Source organism: Orcinus orca, chromosome 14 (assembly GCF_937001465.1).
Source record: "Orcinus orca chromosome 14, mOrcOrc1.1, whole genome shotgun sequence".
NCBI classification, from domain to species: Eukaryota; Metazoa; Chordata; class Mammalia; order Artiodactyla; family Delphinidae; genus Orcinus; species Orcinus orca.
This window is the reverse complement of record NC_064572.1, coordinates 14,316,308-14,343,984: the sequence shown is the minus strand read 5'-3', so window position 1 is coordinate 14,343,984 and position 27,677 is coordinate 14,316,308. Positions and strand designations below refer to the sequence as shown.

The following is a 27,677-nucleotide window of genomic DNA, read 5'->3' as shown; positions in this document are numbered from 1 at the left end:
AGGCTTTATATGATAGAAGCACGAAATCTCAGGAATAGAAAAGATATTATTATAAATCACCTCCCAGGAGTTCTCAACCTGGACTCCACTTTGATACTTTTAGTTTCCTTTGTAATCCAGTGTATATATTTTATACATTTTAAAAGATAATGAAACAGAGTCAGTAAGCTTTCTCCGACTGTCCGAAAGGGCCAAGGCACAAGAATTTCTAAGAATATCCGAATTCAACCCTTATCTGATGCATCTATTCACTCATTTATTTCTCTTATATTAAGTGTCAGGCACTTGGCCCTGGTGATGCAACACACGAGAAAAATGATCCTCCAGTGACAGGGAACACAAGTAAACAAGATACATCACCCCTCAGACTTCACTTTTTTATTCTGAGAAAAAAACGAGGGACACAGAATAGATGTTCTTTCCAAATGGAACAGTCTATGATTCCATCACCTGAGCCACAGAGAGAAAAAAAAAAAGGCTCAAGGTAAATAAATAAAAAATAAATTGGATGGAATCTAAGAAAAAAAAAAAAGAAAAGAAAAAGGTCATGAAGAACCTAGGGGTAAGATGGGAATAAAGACACAGACCTACTATAGAGCATGGACTTGAGGATATGGGGAGGGGGAAGGGTAAGCTGTGACAAAGTGAGAGAGTGGCATGGACATATGTACACTACCAAACGTAAAATAGATAGCTAGTGGGAAGCAGCCGCATAGCACAGGGAGATCAGCTAGGTGGTTTGTGACCACCTAGAGGGGTGGGATAGGGAGGCTGGGAGGGAGGGAGACTTAAGAGGGAAGAGATATGGGAACATATGTATATGTATAGCTGATTCACTTTGTTATAAAGCAGAAACTAACACACCATTGTAAAGCAATTATACTCCAATAAAGATGTTTAAATAAATAAATAAATTGGTTGATACGATGAAGAGCTTGAAAATATTTATGATCACTGTCTTTTTAGCTATCAGTATTTTTAAGCAACTTGAGGGAGTTTGGTAACTTACTATGCAATCAGAACACCTAGCATTTATTGGAAATTCAGAGGTGGGTATGAGAGAAGTAAATTTTTCTGAGCCCTAGAACAGCTTTCTTTTAAGCATTTTTCATCACTTTTTAGATTGTGGGGTTTTGCTTTTCCTAATTTACTTTTAGACAGTTGTTTGGTAATATTTTCATGGATTTTAAAAATCTGTCTGCTACTGTATAGCACAGGGACCTCTACTCAATACTCTGTAATAACCTATATGGGAAAAGAATCTAAAAAAGAGTGGATATATGTATATGTATAACTGATTCACTATGGTATACACCTGAAACTAACACAACATTGTAAACTAACTATACTCCAATAAAATTTTTTTTAAAAATCTGTCCGTTTCTATAGGTGACAGAGAAAATTATTCAAAAATCAATGTTTCAAATGAGAGAAATCCAATCCACGTGTTGAAAACTCTTGTGCATACCATGGTGATTTTTATATCTTTCTAACACAAGTAAAAATTATTTTGCGTGCTTTACCTTATTTTGTTTAGTCTGAAAGAGATTCACAGTAATATCTATTTGACCAAATTTCCTCTCTTTTAAATTGTATCTCTTATATTTAAGCTGCTTTGATAAAGCCTCCTTTAAAAGAAAAAAATAAGTCGTTCCAATGGGTCAAAGGAATTTTTCTTCCTCTTAGATATTCCTGAAAAGAGGATTAGACTATCATTTCATATTAGAATATGAAACAGCAAGATTAGAAAAGACATTATTTGGATGAGTGGCTTACAACCTTTTCTGGAGATAAAACCCTTTATTCCTGAGAAATCATGTACAAGGTTCATCACATAAAGCAGAAAAGGGCAGAGCATCCTAGGTGGGGCCTGGGCTCCGGGAGCCCAGCACAGTCCACAGGAAACCTCCGCAGAGGACAGAGTGAAAATCAATCCTTCAATCCGTTTTAATCAATTTAGCATCCCAATAGTTGTAAGCTTGATTAGAGCAGCAAATGCACAATTAGATAGTTCAAACGTAGCTTAACCATCACTGTTCCTGAAGAAATATTAGATCAAAGGCCAACAGACACTAACAAATGAAAAGTTACAAAGTCAATGACAGGACGTGTTTACTTTTAGTAGTTAGTTTTAACGGATGTGTTTTCAGCCGTATTTCTTATTTATTTTTAACCATGTCAGCATCTTCTCAGAATATGAATCTGGCTTTCACATGATAGCCCTTTACTTAAAATCAACTGTAACTGTCTCTTCACTTCTCACTTCCCAACTTTCTCCTCTTCTGGTTAAATATCTACAGTTCTTAATAGGCACAAATCTCCTGGGTAAATTGTGATAACAATTCACTAAGCAATTTTTATATGTGCCATTCATAGAGCTAAGAGTGTTGTCTGGATTAAGCATTCAATCCCTGTGAACTAGGCTATTACCCCCATACTGCAGATGAAGAAACTGAGGGTTTGAAGAGGTTATATGATTGGTCCAGGCTCATGCTTAGCAGGCTCCGTACCAATAAACTATATATATATATATAGTTTATATATATATATATATATGTGCCCAATTTTCAGTTATTCAGCTTCAGTACGAGGATTATTCCAGCTGCCGCTGTTTAGTCCAATGTCTTTCACTGCCTCGCGTTTTGCCCTTTCACTTCCTCCAGATCCTTCTCACTAAGTACCATGTAGGTCCTTGAATCCGTGAACATAATACTCTGTATTCTCACTACTAATGACTCACAGTGGAAATGTGAGGTAGTAATTAACTATCCCTACACCCATAGAAACATCCTGCAGCATCTCTAACCTAAACCCTAACACTTAGTTACTGTCTCACGATACTCTCCTACAGTTCCATGGGTTTGGTTTGTTTTTTCCACTCTTTTTTTTGAGGCTGGAAGCCATGTGTAATCTGTCCTTGGTCATTCCTGTGGTTTCTACTATATGCTAGGTCTATACAGATGATCACTAAACTCACTGACTTCATCATCAAATAAAAGTGAAATTTTAACAATCTGGTTGGCTTACTATCTGGAGCTCTATATAAAAGGGTATCAGAAAAGGAACTTAAATAAGTTAGCTAAAATGTAGCTTGAGGGCTTCCCTGGTGGCGCAGTGGTTGAGAGTCCGCCTGCCGATGCAGGGGACGCGGGTTCGTGCTCCGGTCTGGGAAGATCCCACATGCCGCAGAGCGGCTGGGCCCGTGAGCCATGGCTGCTGAGCCTGCACGTCTGGAGCCTGTGCTCCGCCACGGGAGAGGCCACAGCAGTGAGAGGCCCATGTACCGCAAAAAAAAAAAAAAAAAAATGTAGCTTGAAAATTATCTGCGAATGTAATTAATCATGAGGTTTACTTATTTCCCTAAGTAACAGAAGGGGCACCTCAGGCATTACAATTACTGCCAATGTTTGTATAGTGTTCTTTAATTCAAAGCATCTTCAAAATCCATCATCTCATTGCTTCATCACGGTAACTGTGGTGCTAGGGAGAATCAGCACCATTTTGCAAGCGCGGAAGCCAGAATTCAGGGAATTAAGTGACTCAGGAATTTGCTGGTAGAATTGATGCTATAAGCTCTGGCCTCAGTGAGATTCTGAATTTTCTCCTCCTTCTGTGCATAATGATACCATCCTGTCAAACAAACTCTGCTGTGTAGTGGAAAGAACAAGTGATACAGCAAAAACATGCATAGTTCTGTCCAAATCAAAATAAGATATGTGTAGAATTTATATACTAAGAAGCATGCATGAATTATTTTTATTACTGCTATTGGTTTCCAAGTAAAACTACAACTCGAAATGTCTATCTCCCGATCAAAATACATCACCTTCACATATACAGCACAGGCACACAGCAAGGGCTCAATAAATGCTTATTTGACGAGCTGACACCTTGGATTGTCCTAGAAATGTGCGTGGTGCCTGATTCCACCTACAATGCTTAAGAGACAAGAGGGGAGAGATGTTCCAAGCCTCCCTTTAGCTCTGCACCATTAGATGTTCCATTTAATTTAATAGTTCCTGTCAGTTACACAAGGCCCTGTTTCACCACTTTCCTGTCTTCATCATTACCTCTTCCCTCAAAGCAAGTAAAACCACACCCTTCTTCCTAGAAATGTTTCAAAACTGGAACTGTGTCGGTAAGCAAAAACTGACTTGAAGCACCCCCAGACCCACCTTATTTCCACGTTCACAGAGCCCAAGGGTACCAACTACTTACTTAATTCTAAAACAACTACACACAATATGTTGATTTAAGGCAGTAGGAATACACTTTCTATAAACTAGCATGAGCTTAACTGCAATGATGCTCTAGTTCTGATTTTTGTTTCAATCATCATCCACTATGATGTCTGGGATTTTTTAATGTGGATATTCATGTAAAGTTTATAATACCATATTTTATATTTCTTTGCTTTCTCAACCTTAAAATAGAAAGAATATTTTCACTGACACCCTTCACACTTCCATTGATTTCAATATTCTGCGAAATTCTGCATATGATTATTCTTTAGCAAAAATATAATTTACTACAGAAGTTAGATATTGGCCTCACCACAAAAGTAAAAAATACCTTCAATGATTAAGCATAAACTTCTTTCTTCAATCTCCCATTTCTAGCCCTTTCTCTTTGAAACAATGCAATGTCAGTGAGGGAATTAAACCATTTTTTTATTTTATTTCTCCTTTCTTAGCATGACAAGTGTTCCTCACATAATAATCTGCTTTCATAAATATCAAAATAGGTAATCACAGCCTCATTAATATAGCCTTCTCATTGGGCGCAAAATAAAGTCCATGGAATTTCAAATTCCTGATTGGACTGCATTTACATGCTGTTAATAAAATAATCCAAGAACAGGCACTATCGATGTCACGAACTTACATATCAAGGGCACGAGGGAAGCCTGTCTAAATAATCCTGGTAAGCCACACTTCCACACCTGTCACATTATTCTTCTACTTAGGCAGTTATGTATAATTCATCAAATAGAGATACAGGCTTGTTTCTAAGCAATTTTCCTAGATAATTTGCAATTTCAGCTTTAAAAAGATCATGCTATTGACCTGTCACTTATCATATCACCAACTACATGATCCGCCTTTGCACACTTACCAAGTACCTTTCGGAGGACACACTAACTAAGATGAGGTCATCTCCAACCCGTACTTTTTCTCCTTCTGAGCGCTGCTTGGAGGCAGGATGGATGGTCCACCAACAAGCTTCACCTGCACAATGATTGAAATGTGAAACACAAAGAAATGCCTCAGTTTCAAACTCGATATTCTTTGCCAGTGACTCCAACATACAAGAGGGAAATGAAGTCCTCAAAATCAGTCTTCTTAAAATGAAACTGTCCTATTCACACAGACGTCAGAAATTTGAAATAGAACGCAAATTCATCTCTTAGACCATGAAAATCAAAAAGCATTAGGCCAAATTAGCTTAGAATCTAAAAAAATAGTGGGTATATGTATAACTGATTCACTTTGCTGTACAGCAGAAACTAACAGAACATTGTGAATCAACGATACCCCAATAAAAATTAGAAAAAAGGGGAAGAAAGAAAGAGGGAGAGAGGGAGGGAGGAAGACATACTGACATGAAAAGACTATTCTCATAGAAACGGGCTGTGACATTAGGGAAAGTTTGGTGTCTCTTTCCCCCACTAAGAATTGCTTTAAAAGGATGTTTACTTATGCTAAGACAAGGCCAATTTCACCAGCCACGCTGATCCAACTTCGCTCCTTACACAATCACATGTTGTTACACTGCTCACACTGCCCTCTCCTATTAACATCTAGTTTGCCACTTGATTTTCAAAAGGATTTGGGTTTTTGTGACATGACAGTTGCATTATAACAATTTAAAAAACCTCTACTTTTGGGGGGGATGCTGATGCAAAATAGGTACAAAATATTGTCCCCTAAGTTTACTATCCTGTGCCTTATTTTACAATATTGTGTTATTTTAAAATGTGGTAGTTTCTATTAATCTAGGAGTAAAATAGTAGAGAATCCTACAGAATTTTCTGGGATACATTATAAAACTATCTGCGTATACATAAAATCAAATAATTTCTTGTAGAACAAGTCAAGCATACGCCTCATGAACCATATAACCATACTTCAGTCTCATCACCTAGGATATAAACATAAGCACACAACTTTTCAATCTGTTCACAGTTCCTTTTGAAACCTTTAAGTTCTACTGCAAAATGGGAATCGTTTTAGTGATATCTGTTATCTAACAATTATCATTCTCTGTGCCCAGCTTTATTATTTCTCCATAAAACTTTTTTTTTTTGGCTTCTTTACTAATTGCCCAATGCCAAAATGTAAACTCCATGATAGCAGAGCATTTGTATGTTTTGTTTACTGGGGTTTCCCCAGCTCCTACTAGCATTCTGTAGGCATTCAATAACAATTCATTTTGCATAAATGAGTAAATGAGTCAGCAAATAACACTTCTTAAGCATATTTAACAGGCAATATGTAATCTATGCCCTGAGCTGCTTTTCTTACACAAACCATATTCTTACTTGAACGTCATGTTGCAGAATTCCTTAACTTCATCCACTCAACTCACATTTTTAGAGTTGTAGGGAGTTTTTCATTCATTCACTCAAATATTGATAAAGCACACACTATTTGTCAATCATTGCTTTAGTAGCTGGGGATACCTCAACAAATAAGGAAGACAAAGTTATCTGCCTTGTGAGTTTCATTCTGATCAAGGCAGGCACACAACAAATGATAAATATAGTAAATAGTTCAGTAATTCAGAAGAAGTAGAGACCAATGGGGAAAAGAGAGCAGCATATGGGTGTAGGGTGAAAGACTGCCTTGTTTGGTGGGTTTCACTATTATATAATCATCTCAATGTATGAAAACAAGTTATAGATCGTGCATGTCTTTTACTCCTCTTGAGAGAGAGGACTGAAGATTTTTTTTTCATGCAACTATGTGCTGAAGTAAATTAATTACAATGAGAAAACTAAAACTACTAGCCAAAATACAGAGGAATGATGGAGCCTATAGAAAATGAAATAAACATGAGAAGAACACATTTATCTTTCTGGTGTCTGGGATTCTTGGAATTTCTTGTACGAGGTGATGTGTTGGTCCATTAAAAAGTTAATTAGGTTGGTAAACAGAAATTTATTTTTATCCATTTGTTATCAGTGAAAATTTTAGAGTATGGGAAAGTATTTTAAAAAGGAGGGCATGTGTGAACTTGATCCCACCCATAAAAGCAACAACTTAATGAGTCGGTCTATTTCCTTCCATTCTTTTTTCTAGTTGGTCTTTTATTTATTTTTAATTTCTATTTCCTTCCATTCTTTTTTCTAGTTGGTCTCTTATTTATTTTTAATTCCAAAATCGGGCATGCTCATTGTAAAAGATAAAGCCATCAAATTGTACAGAGGTGTATAAAGTGTAAAGTTCTCAAAGCATTGAGAATAAAAACACAAATAAAGCCTATACTTTCCTATCTGGAGTCTCCAAAAGTATAAATGTGTTAATATATGTTTTTTGTTTCAAAAATATGTAAATACATAGATATGGAGCATATGATGACCTGTGGACAGGGGAATGAAGGAGGCTTTCATTTGCTACTTTTTTGGTTGAATGTTGACATTGACAATGTTACATGTGTACACTTAAAAATATTTTAAGATGCAAGCTGAAAGGTAGAAAAGATATGCATTAATAATACTTTACAAACTAATCAGAACACAGTAATATGGTTAACTAGCAGCAGAGCATAAGTACTGTTTTTCCTACCCAACTCCAACAAAAGAATAAGGTTTGAAGTCTAGTTTGCACATCAAGCTAATTACATGGGGATGACCCACCAGTAGAAACAATGTACATTTCCTCCTTCTATTAAAACCTTTCCTAGTTAGTCATTTATTTTTTTCCTGAATTCGTCCCTAAGAATATTCAACCAGTTTATCTTCCAGAATATTCAACCAGTTTATCTTCCATCGTGTCTCAATACGTCTCCCAATCCAATCCCTGCCACGATCTGAGCGCAGCTTCATCACGGACCAAGGTGCTCACCTGTTGTGTCCTCTTGCAAGCCAACATCAAAGGCCAGTTTATCAGTTGAAGACCGAGAGGTGGACAGGCAGCACAGATACTAAAAGACACAGAATCAGTAGCTGTCACTAAACATTTATTGTCCATTCCAAGTCTAATTCTGAGCACTTACACAGCCTAAATGAGGAACAATGCTGTAGAGGAAATGTGGTTTTCTTCCCCCTCACAGAAAGACTGCAGAAATATGTCCTGTCGGTAAAAGAAGACAAGTAATTGGGGATATGTCTGTACATCTCTCACTTCATCTGATATTCACAATCATAAGCAAAAGGACAACCTGATCTGTCAGTTGGAAATCTTTCTCCCAAGCAGAAATTTGAACACTATTCACTTCTAGCTTCTAGTTTTGTTTTCATTTTTAAAATTTTAACTCTCTGAAATTTATCCAGAATTGAATTTCAAACAGAGTGTGTGTGTAGCCTGTCGCTTCACTGCAGTGAGGGTTTGTCACGTGTATACCAATGTGTGTTTCCCTAGGAGGAATGGAACTCTCCCAACACCACCATCTCCTGATTTCTTTCTCTCCCTCTTAAGTTTTCCTAACTATATATTCTTGGACATAAAATTTGGGATAATTTTTCAGGGCAACTCCTCTATCCCCACCCCAACCTCAAAGTCCTCATTAAGTGTTGCAAGAATAAGAACACAAACATGAATGTGGTATGAGCTCAAGATACACTGCCATCTACACCAACCAAGTGCAGTGCCGGAAAGAACAGGAGCCCTGCAAACAGGACTCAGGGACAATGCTGGGGACTGAGCAAGCACAGACGTCCCAGAATCATGGAACAAGTAATGAGAAGCCTAGAAAACCCCTATGACGGAATAGGGTTCACCCAGCTCAGGGGATGTCTGTGAGCATAAGGAGGCAGGTGATACACGGATTGGGGGACAGATGTGCTGGCACGTTACATGGAATTCGGTGCCGTGAGGATGTAAAAATCAACTGACCTGGAGCCTCTGTCTTTTGACTGCAAACCACTGACCTCCCAAGTTATAGAAACAAGGCTTCAAGGGTCCCCAGACATTTTCCTAGCTAGTCAGGAGTATGAGTCTGACCTCAAGACAGGCAGCCCATGGTGGCCCCTGAGGGTTACAGACCTTAGATCTAAGCATATTAAATATCTGCCTTTATTTGAGAAAAAGTAACAGTGTTATAACACTGATTTCCCAGGTAAAAACTTAGTGATCTCTATTAAAGTCTTCTGCAATATTTCTCAATAATATTACAGTACCAGGCACTGCAACTGTTAGCGTACATTCTCTCCTCTTCTAACGTTCACAGCAACTGTGAGGCACACACTATAATTATTTCACTAAATGTTAATTAAATTCTGTTAAGGGTAAAGACTTGGTCTTATTTACTACTATATCTAGCACACAGGAGGTGCTAAATAATATATATTGACTGAATGGATAAAATTTAAGCAATTACAGGCTTCAAGAAGGTATCCAAGGCTGTACAGCATACAGGAAAGTGAGCCTGAACCCAGATCTACCAAGCAAGTTCAGGCGCTTACCCATCTGTATGTATCAAGGGTATTTTTCTGAAAACTGACTCTCATATTTATTATTTTATGTGTTTTCATTGCTATTGAAAGTGGAATTCCTTCCATGAAGTTCTAATGTGTGAGTGCTATATGCAAAAAGGTTGTTTTTATGTATTTGTCTTCTATCCAGCCACTTAAAGTGTTCTCCTTTATTTTATTTCATACCTTACTAAGTCAGCCAAGATTTCCAGAACAATGTTAGATGCTAGCATATTCTTGGGAGGTTTTTTTCTTTTAGTTTTGTCAAGAATGGATTCAGTGTTTGACAATTAAGTATGAGGTCATTGATTTGACATAAATATTTTCTTTATCATTGAGAAAATAATCATCAATGCTTAGTTTTTATTAGGAATTGGTATTTTTATTAAAAACCTGTTTCAGCACCTGTTAAGATGATCACAGTTTTTCTCATTTGACCTACTAATGTGATGTAGCACGTTAACATAAATGATATTAAGTCATTATTAAAATCACATCTATACTTCTCCTCTACTTCTCTTCCTATAATTTTCAATTCCATTAACCAGATTTTTCACATCAATATTCATGATGATGAAGATTGATGATTTTTTTTGGTTTTTTTTGGTATTGATATTGAGGCTATGTTTAAGCTTTTGCTCAGGAACAGTTTACACATTTTGGGAATTATCTCCTTCTTAAAAGAAATGATTATTTTATACTTCCAGGTATTGGACTATTGTGTAGTTACTAAAATAAATTTGATGAAAAATTCAAATAATATGGATAATACTTATACTGTGATAATATGTAAAAAAAATCTGGCTATAAATTTGGTTATATAACAAGATCTCAATTATATTAAAAAAATTTTAACGACAGCAAAGATTGAAAATTTTTAAAAAGTCCCCAACAGTTTTCTCTCATTGGTGTGATCATGAAGATTTTTTTCTTCTGTAATTTCCAAATCTTACAGAATGAATATGTAGTGTTTTTATAACTTAATAAAGCTTTTAAAAGAATGGAATATTTATATATTTTATTTTATACATATTTTATACACACACACACACATGCATATATAAATGAGAATGAGCAAATTGTGCCTGAGAGGAACCCAGTGGATAAATGGATAACTGGGTGCAAGAGGAGCTGATACGGAAAAACAAAGAGAACAACTAGTTAAGAAGGAAAAGAAGTTAGTGGAGAGTTGAAGGTGGGACTCGCAGTCAGTTTTCTATACTATTTTTCAGTAAGGATGCTTTAATTCTCTAATAAATAAACGGTTTGAAATAAAATCAGAAATGAGAACTATTTCTTACTTGACTCTTAACACCTCTCTCCTCCTAAACCTAGTCTTTCAAAAGTAAGATACGAAAAATAGAAGTCACATAATGATAGAACTGAAGGACCTTAAAGGTCCTCTAAGCTGTCATCTTATAAATGAGAAAACTAAGCAGGATATAAAGATATTCAAAAATACATACAACCAAGCTTGTTAAAGCCATCCATGAAATGGGATTACCAAATATTTCCTGACCACATATGCACAAATGGGTCAGCGTGACCACAGGGGAGATGCAGTCTACACGTGTACTCACCATGCCGCTGTAGGAATGGCGCAGCAATATGGCATGTCCATAGAGGAGCGTTCGGTGGCCACCACCTTGAGCGGTCTGCAGAGAGCAGAGAAAGGGTCGACAAGGAAAAAAAGAGTAAATTTAACTAAGTCCATAAAAATGCTCTCTTGTTCTCATGGAAAAGTTTAATGGGAAAAAATAAAAGAAGAGCTATTGCAGATGAGCAAAGTGCTGTGGAAAGAATGCTTAAATTGGGACAAAGCTACCAAGAAAACCTTCTCCTGTGGGGGGGAGGGGGCTAGCAGTTGATCTAGTTCTTAAAGAATGAACTCGAGTTCAGTAAATACCATAATTTGTAATTTTTGATTCCCAGTTATTTGTTGTCTGTACTTCCCATTACACTGTGGTCCGCGTCGAGCAGGGGCTACGGTACTTTGGGCATCGTGGCATACCAGATTCCTTGCAAAATGCCTGGCACATAGTAAGGACTAAATAAATACTTCTTCAGTGAATGAGTCTTCTTAAAACACAAAATTCATCAAATCATCTTCAGGCTTAAAAACCTTTCATATCTTCCAATTGTTTACAGAAAAAGCGTCCAAATTCCTTTATACGAGATAGCGGAATGCTTCTCAAATTCTAGCAGGCTTACAAATCACCTGGAGAGCTTGTTAAAACACAGAACCCTGAGCCTACCCCCAAGATTCCGATCCAGTAGGTCTGGAGTAAACACATAGATGTTTCATTTCAAAAATTTTCCAGATGACCCAGGTGCTGCTGTTTTGGGGACAACAGTGAGTAGTACACACATAGAGGACTTTAGTCTCAGCCCTTTCTAGCATCGCCCCCAAATCCCTTGTGCTCCAGACAGACACACTTTCCCTGCCCCGACCTTTCTTACTGCTCTGTCTTAGAACACAATACTCCTTCCCTCTGTAGTCTTTTCCACCTCGTCGACTGCTTTAAACTCAGGTTAAGGGCTCCCTCTTCTATGAAGCTACAACCTGAGCTAAATTTGAGAAGCCAGATGGGTTCCCCGATCCAGGTGAGTAAAGGTGTCATAGGAAACAACTCCAGGGTATTAAGAAAGAGGAAGGGACCATGGGATTGCAGTGCTGGGTCGCAGAGAAACTAAACAGGAGTCATAAAAGTAGATCAGGGTAACATCACGGGAGGTACAGAACATTATGCCAAGGAGGCTGCCCTTTTTTTCTGTAGGAAAAAGAGGTCTTTAAGGATGACTGTGATGTTATTGACTTGTACATACTCTTAAGAAGTACAGGAGAAAGTACTTTAATATTCATATTATTATAGCTTTTTTACTAAAAATATATCCCCTTCCTACTGTTCCACATAATTTCTTAAAATAACTTTACATGTTATGCTTAAAAGACTTCCAAACCATTTAAAAATAGGTATTAAAAGGTACTAAAATTATGAGAAAAAAACTGCTTTACAAAAAAGGAAAGTTACTTTTTCACCTCCAGAGTGAAAAAGGGAAAAGTCTACTCTGCAAAACTATATTCCTCCTAAGAATGAGGCCCTGTTTAGAGAGTACTTTTATTTTCTTTAATATATTTGATTTACTGTGGCCAAGAACAACTTATTTACCTTGTCTGATTTGGACTAGTTTGGTAGGAGCTTACCTTTCCCTACCAGATATAAGTTCCAACGCTACAAGATCCAGCTGAACTTTAATGACACTAGACAGTCATACCAACCAAAACAAGATGTTTTTAGATGAAGCACAAGCTTTAGATTTAACCAGAGTGCTGTTTTTTCTGTAAAGCTTTGCCTGTGCATTTCATGTGTTCATATGTACATATATACATAAATGGTCAAATTGGTTAAGAGGAGATATTTTAGTATCTGAATTTTCTTTCAAAGATCTTATATATAGAGATTTTACACAGTTGTCTATTATAGATTTAACACTACAGATTTCCTCACTACTCAAATGCTAATTTATGTCACAAATTTAGTTTTAATACAATTCCTGTAAAAGTATGCAAATAATCCACACTAAATTAACTTTGTTAATTAAGAGAGCACTGTTAACACAAGGGAATATAATTTCTGTCACATGGTCTGCAGTCCTTTTCCTCTAACTTGTCATTTTAAATACTACTACTGTGATTGGCTCTGATTCAGGACAAATAAAATGTATAATTTCCACTCTTGGGCAGGCTGGATAACTTATTCAACAAACATTTATCAAAAGAATTGTGTTTGGGGCTTCCCTGGTGGCGCAGTGGTTGAGAGTCTGCCTGCTGATGCAGGGGACATGGGTTTGTGCCCCGGTCCGGGAGGATCCCACATGCCGCGGGGCGGCTGGGCCTGTGAGCCATGGCCGCTGGGCCTGCGCGTCCGGAGCCTGTGCTCCTCAACGGGAGAGGCCACAACAGTGAGAGGCCTGCGTACGGCAAGGAAAAAAAAAAAAAAAAAAGAATTGTGTTTGTGGGATGCATCCAAAGATGTACCTTGGTTCTTTATTTGTGCTTTCTGATTTGGTCAATCAATCATATCGATTTTCTTGTTAAATTTGGCCTGGTCCTTGCTTTAATTTAAGTGAACAAATATTTATGGACTTCCTCTGATGTAGGGAACTACCGGTACTTTAAGAGGATGGTTACACCTGTTAAAGTACCGGTTACACTGGCTTAGCCACCTCCAGGGTTATTCCTTCAAGACTCTACAGCATGCTGCCTCAAAGTGGACTGGGTAATCCCCCAGGGCAATTTCCATGAGAAAAAGTTCATCACTGCTGGCTAATAACATCACAAGCAGTAGTAATTCAGTACTCTGGAACAAGGGGTCCATTTCTCCTCCGGCCACCCAAACCAGAACCTTACAAGCTCACAGTGCTATAACCATCATAACCTTTGGGAATCCAGCCAGGACCAACTAGATAGAACCAATCAAGCTAATGGACCAACAAGTTCGAGGCTAGCCCCTCAAAATCGCACTTTGGAAAAATATTTTGGTGCTTTCTGAAGTTAACATGTTCACTGTTCCTTGGACTCTAAAACACAGGCAAAGTAAGCAGTGCTTTCCATTGCACCAGTTAAGAGAAAAAGTAGAAAGTTAAATTTTATGTAACAAACCTTGTGTTCACATTCATGTCACCTATACTTTAGTCCTACTGATTCTCCAGTAAACATTACACAAAAGAAACACTTTTTTCTATTCATTCAAAAGATATTTATCGGGTATCTTCAAATACTGTATCCGAGAGGTACACTATCTGATGTCAAGGGTATTAGGCATAATAGGCTCACAGCTTGTTTTCCTCTGCCTTCAAAATGAGAGTTTTCTCTAATTATTCATTCATTCAACAACTATAAACTGAACCCATGCGTTTCCCTACCAAAGACTTGCACACTAACAGCAAAGAAAACAGAAGTTTAAGAACTAATTCTCTCTGCATTTCTTACCACCTCCAACTACATGTCGGATTACCAGGTCTTTTTAGTAAAAGTATTACCTGGAACTTACATGTCCTTGACATACATTTCCGAGTGTGACTTGGGCCCTACCTGTTTCTGAAAATGCAACAGTCTGTCCCTCACACCCCAGCTCTCCCCTGTGATTGGCTGGGCCTGTGGTATGGTTGGTGAGCTGTGAACAGCCCTCTATGGCCCCTCTGCAGATCCTGAAGTTGGCTTCTGCTAGACTGCTGTAGTCTCCCATAGGTGAAGGGGGGTTACGCTAAGGGGCTGCTGTTCTTTCAGGGAAAAACACCACCAACCCAAGGTAACAACTACCATTTCCAAACTCCTCCCTCTAAATATTTCTGGTGTCAGAGAGCCAAGAATCATTTAATAAAGGGTAAAATTGAACTTTCTGAAAATATCAGTTAAAAAAGTTTTTTCAGTTCTGTGCATAGGTTTGGTCCCAGGACCCCTGAGATGACTGACAGGACTAATATTAAACGATAGTGTAAAAAAGTTGAACTGGTGAACTGTAAGTGGATAAAAAAAGTTCAGAGTACGTTCAAACAAAATCTAAGCAACAAAGCTGTATGTATTCTAAACAAACCACACTTCAATTTTTCCACAGATTATTTTAATACCAATTTGGTATTATTAGGTATTCCTATGCCTTGAGCTTTCCAGCATCTTGGCCCAAAATGTGCAATCAGGGTACCCATATTGTAAGCAGAAGCTCTGATGGAAATACTTCTACATTTACATTTATTCAGAATAAGATGCAGTCATAAGGTATCATTTATTAATCTGTTATCCTCCTCTGTGGGGAGGGGAAAATTGGATCATTGTAGCTACCTTTGAGGTACCACTGTTACAAGCTTAAAATACAACAGCAGAAAAGCATAGTACATAAAACCAGAATAGTAATGACTGAGATCAACTCGAGAGGTTTAAACATGCATAAACATTACTGGCTATGTGTTTCTGTTGTTTGGGGTGTTTTTCCTCCTCTGTGTTTAATAAAATATGTTCGTACCACATATTTGCTCAATGCGTCTTTAGTGTCATTGCTATTTAAAACCATTTAATTTATTAACTATGTAACACCTAAATATTATAAGGTTTTCTGTTTTACTAATCATTTTTTCTGTACAAAAATGCTATGCTAATCAATGTAGGATATTTCTCATAATTCCAGGCCCTTATTATTCGAGAGGTTTTTTTTTTTTTTTTAAATAAATCAGAGCTTCCCGGGTGGCTCAGTGGTTGAGAGTCCGTCTGTCGATGCAGGGGACACGGGTTCGTGCCCGGTCCCGGAAGATCCCACATGCCGCAGAGCGGCTGGGCCCGTGAGCCATGGCTGCTGAGCCTGCGCGTCCGGAGCCTGTGCTCCGCAACGGGAGAGGCCCGTGTGCCGCAAAAAAATAAATAAATAAAAAATAAATCAGACTCTACAGGAGAACTTTTCTATATCCCTTGATCATTATAACACACCATTTCAGAAGAAAAACAATGAAATCTTAAAAAGAGTTTACTGCTTAGGTAATACTAAGCTACACAACCAACACTTAAAACGATAGACAACAACAAAAAGGAATTTGCCTTGGAGAACTTCTTTCATAGTGCTCAGATATTTAAGCAGGGAAGCTTTTAAGTTTACCTTCAAATACAAAGAGTGATACTCGGGTAATGAGTTGTTTCAGGGAGAAAAACAAAAAAAATATCTCTGTGCGTAAGCCTTCACATCATCTGAACGTGACTTTCCAACGCAAATGTGAACAGCACTAGACAGAGGAGGCGCACAGAACTGCTGGCCTGGCATCTGGTCCACCTGGGGTCCCCGGCAGCAGGAGCCATGCAAACAGCCCTGCCATCTTCAGTAGTGAATCATATAACAGGTTCAAAGGATGATTATAATAATTAATGAGAAATCTGGTTTCAGTGCAAAATAAATATGTTTGACAAACCAGCTGACTACTGTCGAGACAGCCACTTGGCATTAGATGGCTAACTTGTGAGGGAGGGTGTCTTAACCAAAGGTCTCCAGAGGGAACAGACCAGGCCTAGGACAGGACTAACTGATCACTGCTCAGTGCCACCAGCAGAAATGAGCACCTGCAACAAGGAAGCATCTGGCTGGTTCTAGGAGGTTCTAACGATGTGTGTCCAGGTCTGAAAACCAAAGCAAGTCACGACTGAAAAGTGAAAAAGCTGCATAAAATTTAGCAACCTTTTCCTTGTAATTGGTTTAAATTACTATAGTTTAATGCATAGGCCCTCGCTTAGTCAAATTCTAACCTTTCCAGATGATCCAATGCAGGTATGAAAATAAGTCATTGGGTTTCTGGCCTTGCGGTTAAAAGAAGTCAGAGCTTAATTAAATTACATCAGGTACACCACCTGGTTTAAACCAAATGGACATCATTTTTCTATTTGCATTGATTTTTATATGAATCAGCTCTCATGAAAGAGCTTGAGGTACATGCTTCAGGAACTAAGCCATTTACTGTTCTCCAAGGAATCACAGAAATGGCATAGACAAAGGATTTGAATAGGAGTGAGATGATAAAATGAGTACAGTAAATGCAGATTTAGCAAGCAAAACTGCTAATTTTTAAAAAATCAAACCCAATTTCATTATTTATTTATTTAGCCTTGTCGCGCGGCATGCAGTATCTTAGTTCCCCTACCAGGGATCGAACGTGTGCCCCCTGTGCCCCCGGCAGAGTCTTAACCACTGGACCGCCAGGGAAGTCCCCTTCATTATTTATTAATATTTGCAAAGAGAGAACATATTCTTGTTTTCTGCGGTTGATAACATTTTCCCAACCAAATCCCTTGTTTCGTGATCTGCCTCATTGGGCAGTTCATGTCCTCGCTTCCCAAGGTAATAACAATAGTTTCCACTGAAAAATAATGGCTGGAATTATTTGAAATTTTGGAAAATGTTTTGGGTCCTTGTTGATAGGGACTTCAGGTAAGTGTTCTGCTCTGTCATCCTATCCAAACTGTCAAATTCTTAATGTTAACGAATAGGTTCCATGTGTCAATACAACGCTCCTCGTTCAGAGTTTTGTCAAATATGAATGTAACTCCACAGAAAATGAATCCTTTGCTTCCTTTTCTTCTAAGCAACCTTTTAAATCTACATCCAGAATTTTGATTTCACACTTTTCAGAGTTTATATCTTCTGAAATTTTTGAATATATTAAGCCTTCATTACCTGAACACAATCAATTTCTCTACACAATTTTCCTCAGCTTTTAGGATAAAAATTAAATTTCATGAATGTTACATGAGAAATGTAGCAGGTATATAAAAATGAAACACATTTCTACTTTTTCTCTCAAATAATGACATTCTGCTGTTCCTCTCTTTTCCCTACACGTGTCCTTCAATGACATGACCATGGATTTTACTCTTCTCTTTTAGTTTGTCTCTCTTAAAACCTTTTGGTTTTTCTAATTTGATTGAGGAATAAAAAGAAGTCAAATTATTTTCACATCTCCTGGAGTAAGTAGTTCACTAGGAGCTTCTTGGTGCCTCTCCTAATTTAGCCTCTTCTAATTTTCCAGTGTATGAATTTGCTATTGTATTCATGCAACAGTGCATAAACACAAAACAGCCAATATAATTCCCACAGTGAAAATTCTAGACGGAGAACGACAGAAAAAAAATCTGTTTCAATGGGAGAAATTCCTAACGTTGGCTAAGTAAGACTTAGTATGTCACAATATGACCCAAAGATGTCAAATGTCAATAAATGTAAACATGGGATGTATTTACTGAAATTTAAAAGTTTAAAAGTTTTGATTTAATTTTTGAAAACTTTAAAATGTGAAGAAAAGTGCCATGAATTCAAAAATTAAATATGAGTAACCAAACACAAAACATACAAAGTATTACATATACAGCAGATGATCCAATGCCTTACCTTCATCATGAATTTCTGTAGGGGCATAAGGAAAAGAGAAAATATTAAATATACATTATTTCAAAGACATTTTAAAATATCTTATTTTTAGACTCCACTGTTCTAAATGGAGTTACATGAACAATAAACAAAAAAACATTCACTGTGTTGTCACAACAAAACTTAATATCAACTACATGCTAGAGAAAAGGTGTAGCAAGCCAAACTCTTCTTTAGAATGCTTTTACATTAGTTCTTTCTTTTCTGTGAAAACATGCTACTTGACTTTAATGCGTGATTTAATTTACAGCATATTTAAGCACCCAAAAAACAGTATAATCCTAAAATTATATTCTGACAATGCTTTAAAAAATTTTTCATCTCATCTGTTGCATAAAAATGCAGTAATATAAACAGCAACCCAACTAACTTAAGTAAAAATAGTGGATTAGAAACAGGTACGGTAGACCATCAATTAATATGCTGTGATGAGCTGCCCATATTTCATGCAAAAATGACAAAAAGCAATTCTTTAGATACTACATATTGTGATACGTGAATTTCAAAGAAAAACCACAGAACTTTTCTCTTTTTCTCTTGACTCGGCCACTTCTCATGATTTACATTATAACAGCTCTTTTTTTCTTCTACAAAACATAATATGTACATATCGATATATTCCTTCCTTTTTCTTTAGACCCATAAAGTTTCTTTGACTTCTTACTCCTGGGAGAGGTAAACAGATGAAAAAGAGCAAAGAAGGAAAAATGATAGTATGTTTCCAAACTTAGGGCTACATTTAGCTGTCAGGTGCATGTAAGTCCTACAGAGGAAAAAATACACACATCCACATTAGTCTTAAAGAAAACAGCAAGGGAAAGTTTTCTAACATAGATGTTAAATACCACGCTTGTTTCCCTGAAACATACATACATAGTAATATATGTATATTACTAAATGGCAATTCTATTATGACTGCTTTTTTTCATTTTCAATATTATAATGTTAAGGAAAAATTGTCAAGAACCATTTCATTCTCAGCTTAGAAAATATAGGCTGTGTAGTTACAGTTTTGTACCTAATATCCGTGGTAAATGATATCAAGGAACTTTATTTACTCCATGTTGATACTGACTAATCACATGCCTACCTGTGATCACCAGTGATGCAGATATCACTGAGGAATTAGGGGAAATCATTTAAGCCTTAATTCAAAGAAAAACAAAAATCCAAAATTTTGCTACAGAATGGTTTATAATAGATACTTTCTTCATGAGATTTTTGGGTTTTTAACTCATTTAAGTTTTAGAGATTTTTCGTTCAGAAATGTCTTCAGTCTGACTTTGTCAGCTACCTAGGTGGAACTACTTTAGAATTGTAGAAAATAGAAAAAAAAGTCATCTAGTTACTGAGGTCTGCTCTTCGTCATTTTTAGTTGTGTGCGAATACAGGATGCACAAGTCACAGAGAAGAGTGATCTGGACACAGGATAAAATAAAATGAATGCTGTAAATTAGCAAAGACTAAGACGGCCATCTACAGAACGAGAAAGAAGAGCAGATGTATCAGACACGCATTATTTTCAGGACAATCAGGAACATGAAAGATTATCTGTGGCAGTACTGACTTGAACTTTTTGTACAAATCATCTATTGGTCCATCTATTTGACTTATTACATTAGAAGATATTCAAAAGGGATCATTCAAGGGCAAAGAAGAAGTCAAAATACATTAATATATAAAGGAAAAATAGATTATTTTAATCTCAATGTAAACACTGCTTAAGTATGATAAAGAGCAACAGAAAAAGAATGAAAATTAAAATCCTTTACAAGTTGATGATGTGACAGAAAGAGAAAAGAAACTCATGCATGAAGATAAATATTGAAACAGCCTCAATTTAGGTGTAAAGCATTATCATTTTTATGCTTACAATAAGTTTAATAAGGAGATTAATTATTTTATTTATTTATTTATTTATTTATTTATTTTGCGGTACGCGGGCCTCTCACTGTTGTGGCCTCTCGCGTTGCGGAGCACAGGCTCCGGACGTGCAGGCTCAGCGGCCATGGCTCACGGGCCCAGCCGCTCCGCGGCATGTGGGATCTTCCCGGACCAGGGCACGAACCCACGTCCCCTGCATCGGCAGGCGGACTCTTAACCACTGCGCCACCAGGGAAGCCCGGAAATCAATTATTTAAGAGCTAACATTTCATTAGACAAGATACAGAGATGGATAATTATAAAGACAGAGTCCAGGCATGGTGCTTTCTGTCTCAGAAGAAATTTGGGGATGAAAATCAATGGACACAGAAACACAAAGAGGGAAATTTTAGTTCTTTAGGGCAAAACTACGAGTGGCAGTAATTCAGTGTCCCAAGTTTAGTTTAATTACTTCAGAATGGACAACTCAGATGAAGCTTCAAATGTGACCAAGAGCTGGGGACATAAGCACCCCCCCATTATGCTAGACTAACATGAAAACCAGGAAGAGAAACAGCAATCCTTATGTTCTAACTCAAACAAAGATGGCCCTGGGAGTCTAATGGATGATAAAAAGAAGCAGAAGTCTTTGCTCTATATGTCACTTGATCTAGTAGATCTGAAAACCCTAAGGGATTTTCTTAGCATATGCAAATAATTACGAGTAGAAAAACAAATCAAATAGCAATACTTTAGTCTGAAAATTGTAATCAAACATCAGACATCAAGAGACTGCATAATTATATTCCATCTGTTACTGGTACAAAGAAAGACACAGAAACTGAGGTGATGTACAAACTTCCTCTACCATAATTTTGCCTTTCAGTTCAAACTTGGATTTTTTTTCACTGTTATTTCAGGTTTGTGAAATGACAACTGATTACAAAAATTAATTCCTCTATAAATGGGCCTTTCTTAGAAGTTTTAAAAGAACCTTTGCTAAAATGTCTTCTTAAAAATTATATAGATAAGGAAATAGTAACAAAGCAACAAAATAAACATTTTGGGGCTACTAAAAAAGAATTATCGGGCTTCCCTGGTGGCGCAGTGGTTGAGGGTCCGCCTGCCGATGCAGGGGACACGGGTTCGTGCCCCGGTCCGGGAAGATCCCACATGCCGCGGAGCGGTTGCACCCGTGGGCCATGGCCGCTGAGCCTGCGCGTCCGGAGCCTGTGCTCCGCAACGGGAGAGGCCACAACAGTGAGAGGTCCGTGTACCGCAAAAAAAAAAAAAAAAAAAAAAAAAAATTTATCAAATAGGACAATCTGAGAGACTAGGGCAAAATTTTGCCTCTGGAGTCCTAACATGAAGTTTCCACTGAGGCAGTGAAATGTCCTACTCTGCACACCAAATATCCATCAGACTTAAGCCTCTTCTGTCATCTTTTTTCTCCTTGTATCAAGATGCTAGGATTCTCCATAATCCTCCAGCCGGTCTTCTCTCCTCTGTGAGTGAGGATACATGTGGTAAATTTCATTATGTTGAGAAAAGGAAAAAATATTTCACCACTAAAGACTTGGGTTTGTTGGTGGCTTTTTTATAATTAACCATGCTCCCCCAGAATTTTAGAGGGCAAAAGAAATTTAAGATTAACAATTCCAAGTTCCAAACATATATCAATATATACTATCTAATAGCATATGTGGGTATATCTTTGTGAAAAACCTCAACAATTTCTCTTATGATGAAGATATCCTATGTAAATGCTTAACTTTCTAAGACTTCCCCACTGAAAATACTCAAGACTGCACTGATTGACAGACATGTTGATGGTGGGCCCAGAAAGCGTCTAAAAGAGGGTTCCGCTTTTAGCCCATGAAAAAGCAATTATACATATTATGATACAGCCCGTGGCAATGCTCTTGCATTACTCATATTAATGACCATCACTGGCAGCTAGCGATATGTGTATGCTGGTATTTTTTAATAAGAATTCAGTATAATTTGGGGGCAGATTGGGAGCAACTGCTGTCTGTTTCAACCTATCAACAACTCTTTATAGACAGTGTCTAAATGGACTGTCTTTTGTCTCATGTGTAAGGGTCTGACATATATATGTATATATAATTATCCAGTTCTTCTTTAGAAGAGTAAAGGAAAATAAACAATTCTGATAAGCTACTATAAATCCTCATCTTTTATCTCTGTGACACATTTATAAATCACTGAGCTGCATGAATGCCTAAAATATGAAGTAGAAAAGCTATTGAGGGCTTTCTTTTTTTTTTTTTTCCGCAGTATGTGGGCCTCTCATTGCTGTGGTCTCTGCCGTTGCGGAGCACAGGCTCCGGACGCGCAGGCTCAGCGGCCATGGCTCACGGGCCCAGCCGCTCCACGGCATGTGGGATCTTCCCGGACCGGGGCACGAACCCGTGTCCCCTGCATCGGCAGGCGGACTCTCAACCACTGCGCCACCAGGGAAGCCCGAGGGCTTCTTCCTTTCCCACCTTTCTCTCAATCAAAAACCAACAAACTGATCTCTACGGAGAGTATGTGGATCATAATGACCTGAGGACCCATAAAGCCTGCCCTACACTCAGAGCACCACCTACCTAGAAAAAATTGTCTCTACCAGGATATAGAAGATTCTGTATATTTTTTTCAAAACCATTTCAAACATGATTGAATCTTGATAACATGAGAGCACTTCATAGACCCTCACATCATAGTAGCTGCACGAAAAAATGCATTATTAAAACTACTCTCAGAAACATGTGAAAGGATTTTGTATTTTAATAATTCCAACAGCATCAACATATTTTTTAATAGGTATGAGACATCATTTGGTCTACAGACAATGCTTCACATACAACAATATGACAGTGTTTTCCATCCCTTTATTGTCCCCAGCTCCATCCATGACTGCGATCCCAGGCCTCCATGCTAGAAACCAATGCTAGAGGTTAGGGGGCTAGAGGGCTGAGGGTGGAGTAGATGGAAGTAACAATTCATCACGTTTTAATGCAGAACTCACAAATGTTATTCCCTCTTGAAGTATGAAGAGCAGCATCTGATGACTCAATGAGCTCTTGATTAAACACAAATGCCCAAAGGTGCTCAAAGAGACGCGGGAAAACAGCTAGACGGTGGAAGGAAGGGAGGAGGAGGGGGGGGAGAGAGAGAGGTTGACTGACGTGTGATGAAGTTTCCAGAATGATGCTATGAGAAAATTTATAAAGAAGCAAGTCTAATTTTCAATATATTTAAGTTTTATAAGGCTTCTAAAAGTCTCAATCTGGGGTTGTCACCTATGTTCTGTAGACAAGCAAATATAACGGGGTCTTAAAATAGGACACCTGTTTCAGAACAAAGTAGTGGCAAATACTCTCATATTCCAAACCACACTGGGATACCACCCAAAGAGGGACACCAAAGCAGGTGGCTGAAAATCCAACTGCTGCCCTAAGCTGGCCCCCAGCTCCAGTCTATCCGGAGAGGCTGGAGAGCAAAGAGATGGTTTCTTAGAGAGAGGTGTTGGTTGGCTTGGAGTCCTGTTTCCCCAGAGCTTGCCCTCAGCTCAAGCCTAGAGAGGGTGGCTTCAGGGACACCTGTGTCCCAGCAGAGTAACGTTACAACTGGCCAGTGACCACACTGCCAAGAGAAAATGGGGGCCACACTAGATGGAGCCAGCCTGGGACTGTCTTCAATGCCACCAAGAGCCCAGGGATGAGGAGGTCATCACCACTGATCAGCTAGAGGATGGGGCACATGGGTGCAGCAAGAGAACCCCAGCTCAGAGGTTTCCGGTGACAGCATCTCCACTGGTCACCGCCCAACTACCCAGAGAGAAAGTCAGCTGAAAACACCTGACCAGCCCCATGAATGACAGGCTCATCAAAGAAGACCTGCCTGCCAACTTTCCTCTTCTCCTTGCCAGGACACCCTGAGAGGGTCAGAAGCCGCAGGCAATGCGCAGGCATGTGTGGGAACTGGCAGAGGGAAGTGAGATGCAGATTCCTCCCTACTCCCCCCCACCCCCTCCAGGCTCCTGCCGGGAGAGGCCTGAGCTGTAACTAGAATTAACATCAAGAGTGTTCCACTACACAGGACTGGGCATTTTAATTACTGAAATGAGACTTATGTGACTTGAAATGGCTGGGGGGGTGTCTCATTGTCTATGAGAAAACATAGAACCCGTCCTAACTTAACCCAGGGCACACAGGAGAATGAGCCCCCAGAGCAGGTAGGTAGGCAGGGGATTCAACTGTTTTCTGTTACCCTTCAAGTAACAGAAAAAGGTAACAAATTCTACCTGTGACAGTAGACTTTCAAGCTCCCTATGGCAAGCGCGTAAGATTTGACGTATATGGGTCTTCAAAGAAAGAAACAGCTCAAATCTAAAATTTACTGCGACCTATACATATAGTGATTATCAGTTACCTAGAGCAAATCCAGCTGGATATTTTCATTATATGATATCTCAATAAGGTACATTTCAGCATTGATACATCTTATCATTAACATAACAGTAATATTTTAGAACCAGAAAGGGCTAGCCCAGATTCTAATCCTATAAACAAGGAGACGAGATGAATGCCCACAAATAGCTGACACAGGTTATGAAGTGAGTCACAGAGCTAAACTGCATGACTGTCAGCTCAATGTTACCGCCAATACTTTCTCAGAACTAGAAAGCAATCTCTAAGGTAAAGGTTTGCAAATAAACCTACTAAGAATAAATTTTGAGATGAGAAATCCCTATGAAAATGAGAGGGAGAAAATTCACATAGCAAGGCACTTCAAAAAAGCAACCAAATGCAGAGGAAAGAATGGGGATACTTCTAGACAGTGGTAGAAAGGCGGTTTATTCATTGAAATATTCTATTTCCAAAGGAATTTAAGCGGCCTGAGTGGCTGGCTCAAGAACTACTGATTTGGATACAGCACAGGGACACTGGAACGGAAGTGAAGGGATAAAAAGATGAGACAGGGGGCTTCCCTGGTGGCGTAGTGGTTGAGAGTCCGCCTGCCGATGCAGGGGACGCGGGTTCGTGCCCCGGTCCGGGAAGATCCCACATGCCGCGGAGTGGCTGGGCCCGTGAGCCATGGCCACTGAGCCTGTGCTCCACAACAGGAGAGGCCACAGCAGTGAGAGGCCCGCGTACCGCATAAAAAAAATTTTAAGAAAAGATGAGACAGGGACTTCTTTGAGGATGGCTAATCTTGGGGAAGGAGCACAAAAAGGTGAAACACATGTTCTTAGAAACAGGTTTCCATCCCCAAGACAAGAATTCGGATCAGAATTTTAACTAGAGGCAGAGAAGAGAGGAAATTTCAAAAAGAAAGAGCTGAACAAAATTAATAGCTTAGTTATGAAGAAACAGATGATGAATTAAAATTATTTCCAGAGTTATAACACAGAAGTAGTAGTTCTCAAAAATCCATACATGGGGGCTTCCCTGGTGCCGCAGTGGTTGAGAGTCCGCCTGCCGATGCAGGGGACACGGGTTTGGGCCCCGGTCCGGGAGGATCCCACGTGCCGCGGAGCGGCTGGTCCCGTGAGCCACAACTACTGAGCCTGCGCGTCCGGAGCCTGTGCTCCGCAACAAGAGAGGCCGTGACAGTGACAGGCCCGCGCGCCGCGATGAAGAGCGGTCCCTGCTTGCCACAACTAGAGAAAGCCCTTGCACAGAAACGAAGACCCAACACAGCAAAAATAAATTAATTAATTAATAAACTCCTACCCCCAACATCTTCTTTAAAAAAAAAAAAAAATCCATACATGGGTGTCATCATAATGGAAATGGTAAATTTAATCAACAAAACTTTCTTTAAGTATAAAGGGCTGAAAGAAGTTTAGGAAACAGGGCAGTTGTTTGGGAAACACAAGTGAAAGGCTACTGAAAAGACAGCAAAAGTCTCAAGATGTTGCCTCAGGGTAACTGCATCCCAGAATGAGGGAATATAATGAAAGTAAAATGAAGTCATCAAGTAAGCCAGTATTAGCTGATTCACCATAGTAAGTCACAGGGCAAATACGAACAAAACAACACAACATGAAGGGCCTCACTGTTTTGCACACAAAGTGGATCAGGAATATCAATGTTGGTGAAACTCTAATTTCCATTCAGCATTAAAAGGAGTTCAGAATTGGAAGGATCTTTGCCTTTCCCTCTGTCCCCCTCCCTCCCTCCCTCCCCCCCTCTCTCTCAATAGTTGAAGAAACTGAGACCAAGAATAGTAACATAATTTGGCCATATCACTTTGTCACACTGTTGGTCTCCAAATTAGCCTCCAGAATCCTGCAGCGGTTAACTTTCTTCGTGATATTTTCTCATTCACCTTCACTTTTTAAGATTGTATGAATATGTATAAAGCCTTTTTCTATAGCACATGGGAAAATACGAGAGCTAAGCAGTAGGATTCTAAGATTAAACAGTCGAGATTTTTCGGTAAAAGATACACAATATTAATAATAAAAGCCTTCTCATGGACCAGAAGCCTATCATAACGATAAAGCCGATTACACAGAGACTATAATGTTCCAGGGATAGAGAATATTTTAACAGATTCCATTTCAGAAGAAGAAAACTAGAAACTTCTAAAGGTTCTAACTGGAGACTGGTAAAATACGTGTTGCCTACAACAGAGCAGTTATTTTGAATACTCATAGTACCAGCCACACTAGGAAGCGAAACAAAAAGATTAGAGGCAACAGCAAACATGCACCCATTTATATCACGATCTCTTTGTAAATACGTGGAAACACATACCCATTTTTTCACATCAACTTTCTGTGGAAAGAAAAAGTCAAAATAGTAACAGGCACACAAATAAGTAGCTAGCAAGGTTTTAATTACTGTCATTTAAATAAACTGAAATGTGGTCCCTGCACCAAAACCTACTTCCAATTCTGAAGGATCCGAAACGGTATCCAAACTTTTAATTAATAACATTTAATCTCCTCAAACACACAAATTTCAATTAATTTAGTAATCAGAACTTCAAAAGGCATTAGGCTGAATATGTACCAGGTACATGAAGTAACAATAATCTAGTATATTCAAAAGCAAACGTGAACATGTACCTAATTCTCAAACCTACAGGCCTTTAATTTAGGAACCACTATTCTCCTCTAACTATAAAAATGTATTTAACGAAAAAGATCAGTTTAGAAATACGGCATCTAAGTATAAATCTCTGATGAAATAGAAGTAAAA

The 27,677-nt window shown here is 38.5% G+C and overlaps 1 protein-coding gene across 1 annotated transcript in view; it reads right to left on the bottom strand.

Annotated features, from left to right (window-relative positions):
• RYR2 (ryanodine receptor 2) overlaps nucleotides 1-27,677 on the bottom strand; it is a 517,690-nt gene that overhangs the window by 411,889 nt on the left and 78,124 nt on the right. The window contains exons 4-8 of the mRNA XM_049697219.1: nucleotides 27,231-27,247; nucleotides 18,556-18,570; nucleotides 11,215-11,289; nucleotides 8,067-8,145; nucleotides 5,116-5,228 (exon numbers count right to left, since the gene is read on the bottom strand). Of these exons, the coding sequence (XP_049553176.1) occupies nucleotides 5,116-5,228; nucleotides 8,067-8,145; nucleotides 11,215-11,289; nucleotides 18,556-18,570; nucleotides 27,231-27,247 (299 nt within the window). The remainder of the gene's footprint in view (nucleotides 1-5,115; nucleotides 5,229-8,066; nucleotides 8,146-11,214; nucleotides 11,290-18,555; nucleotides 18,571-27,230; nucleotides 27,248-27,677) is intronic.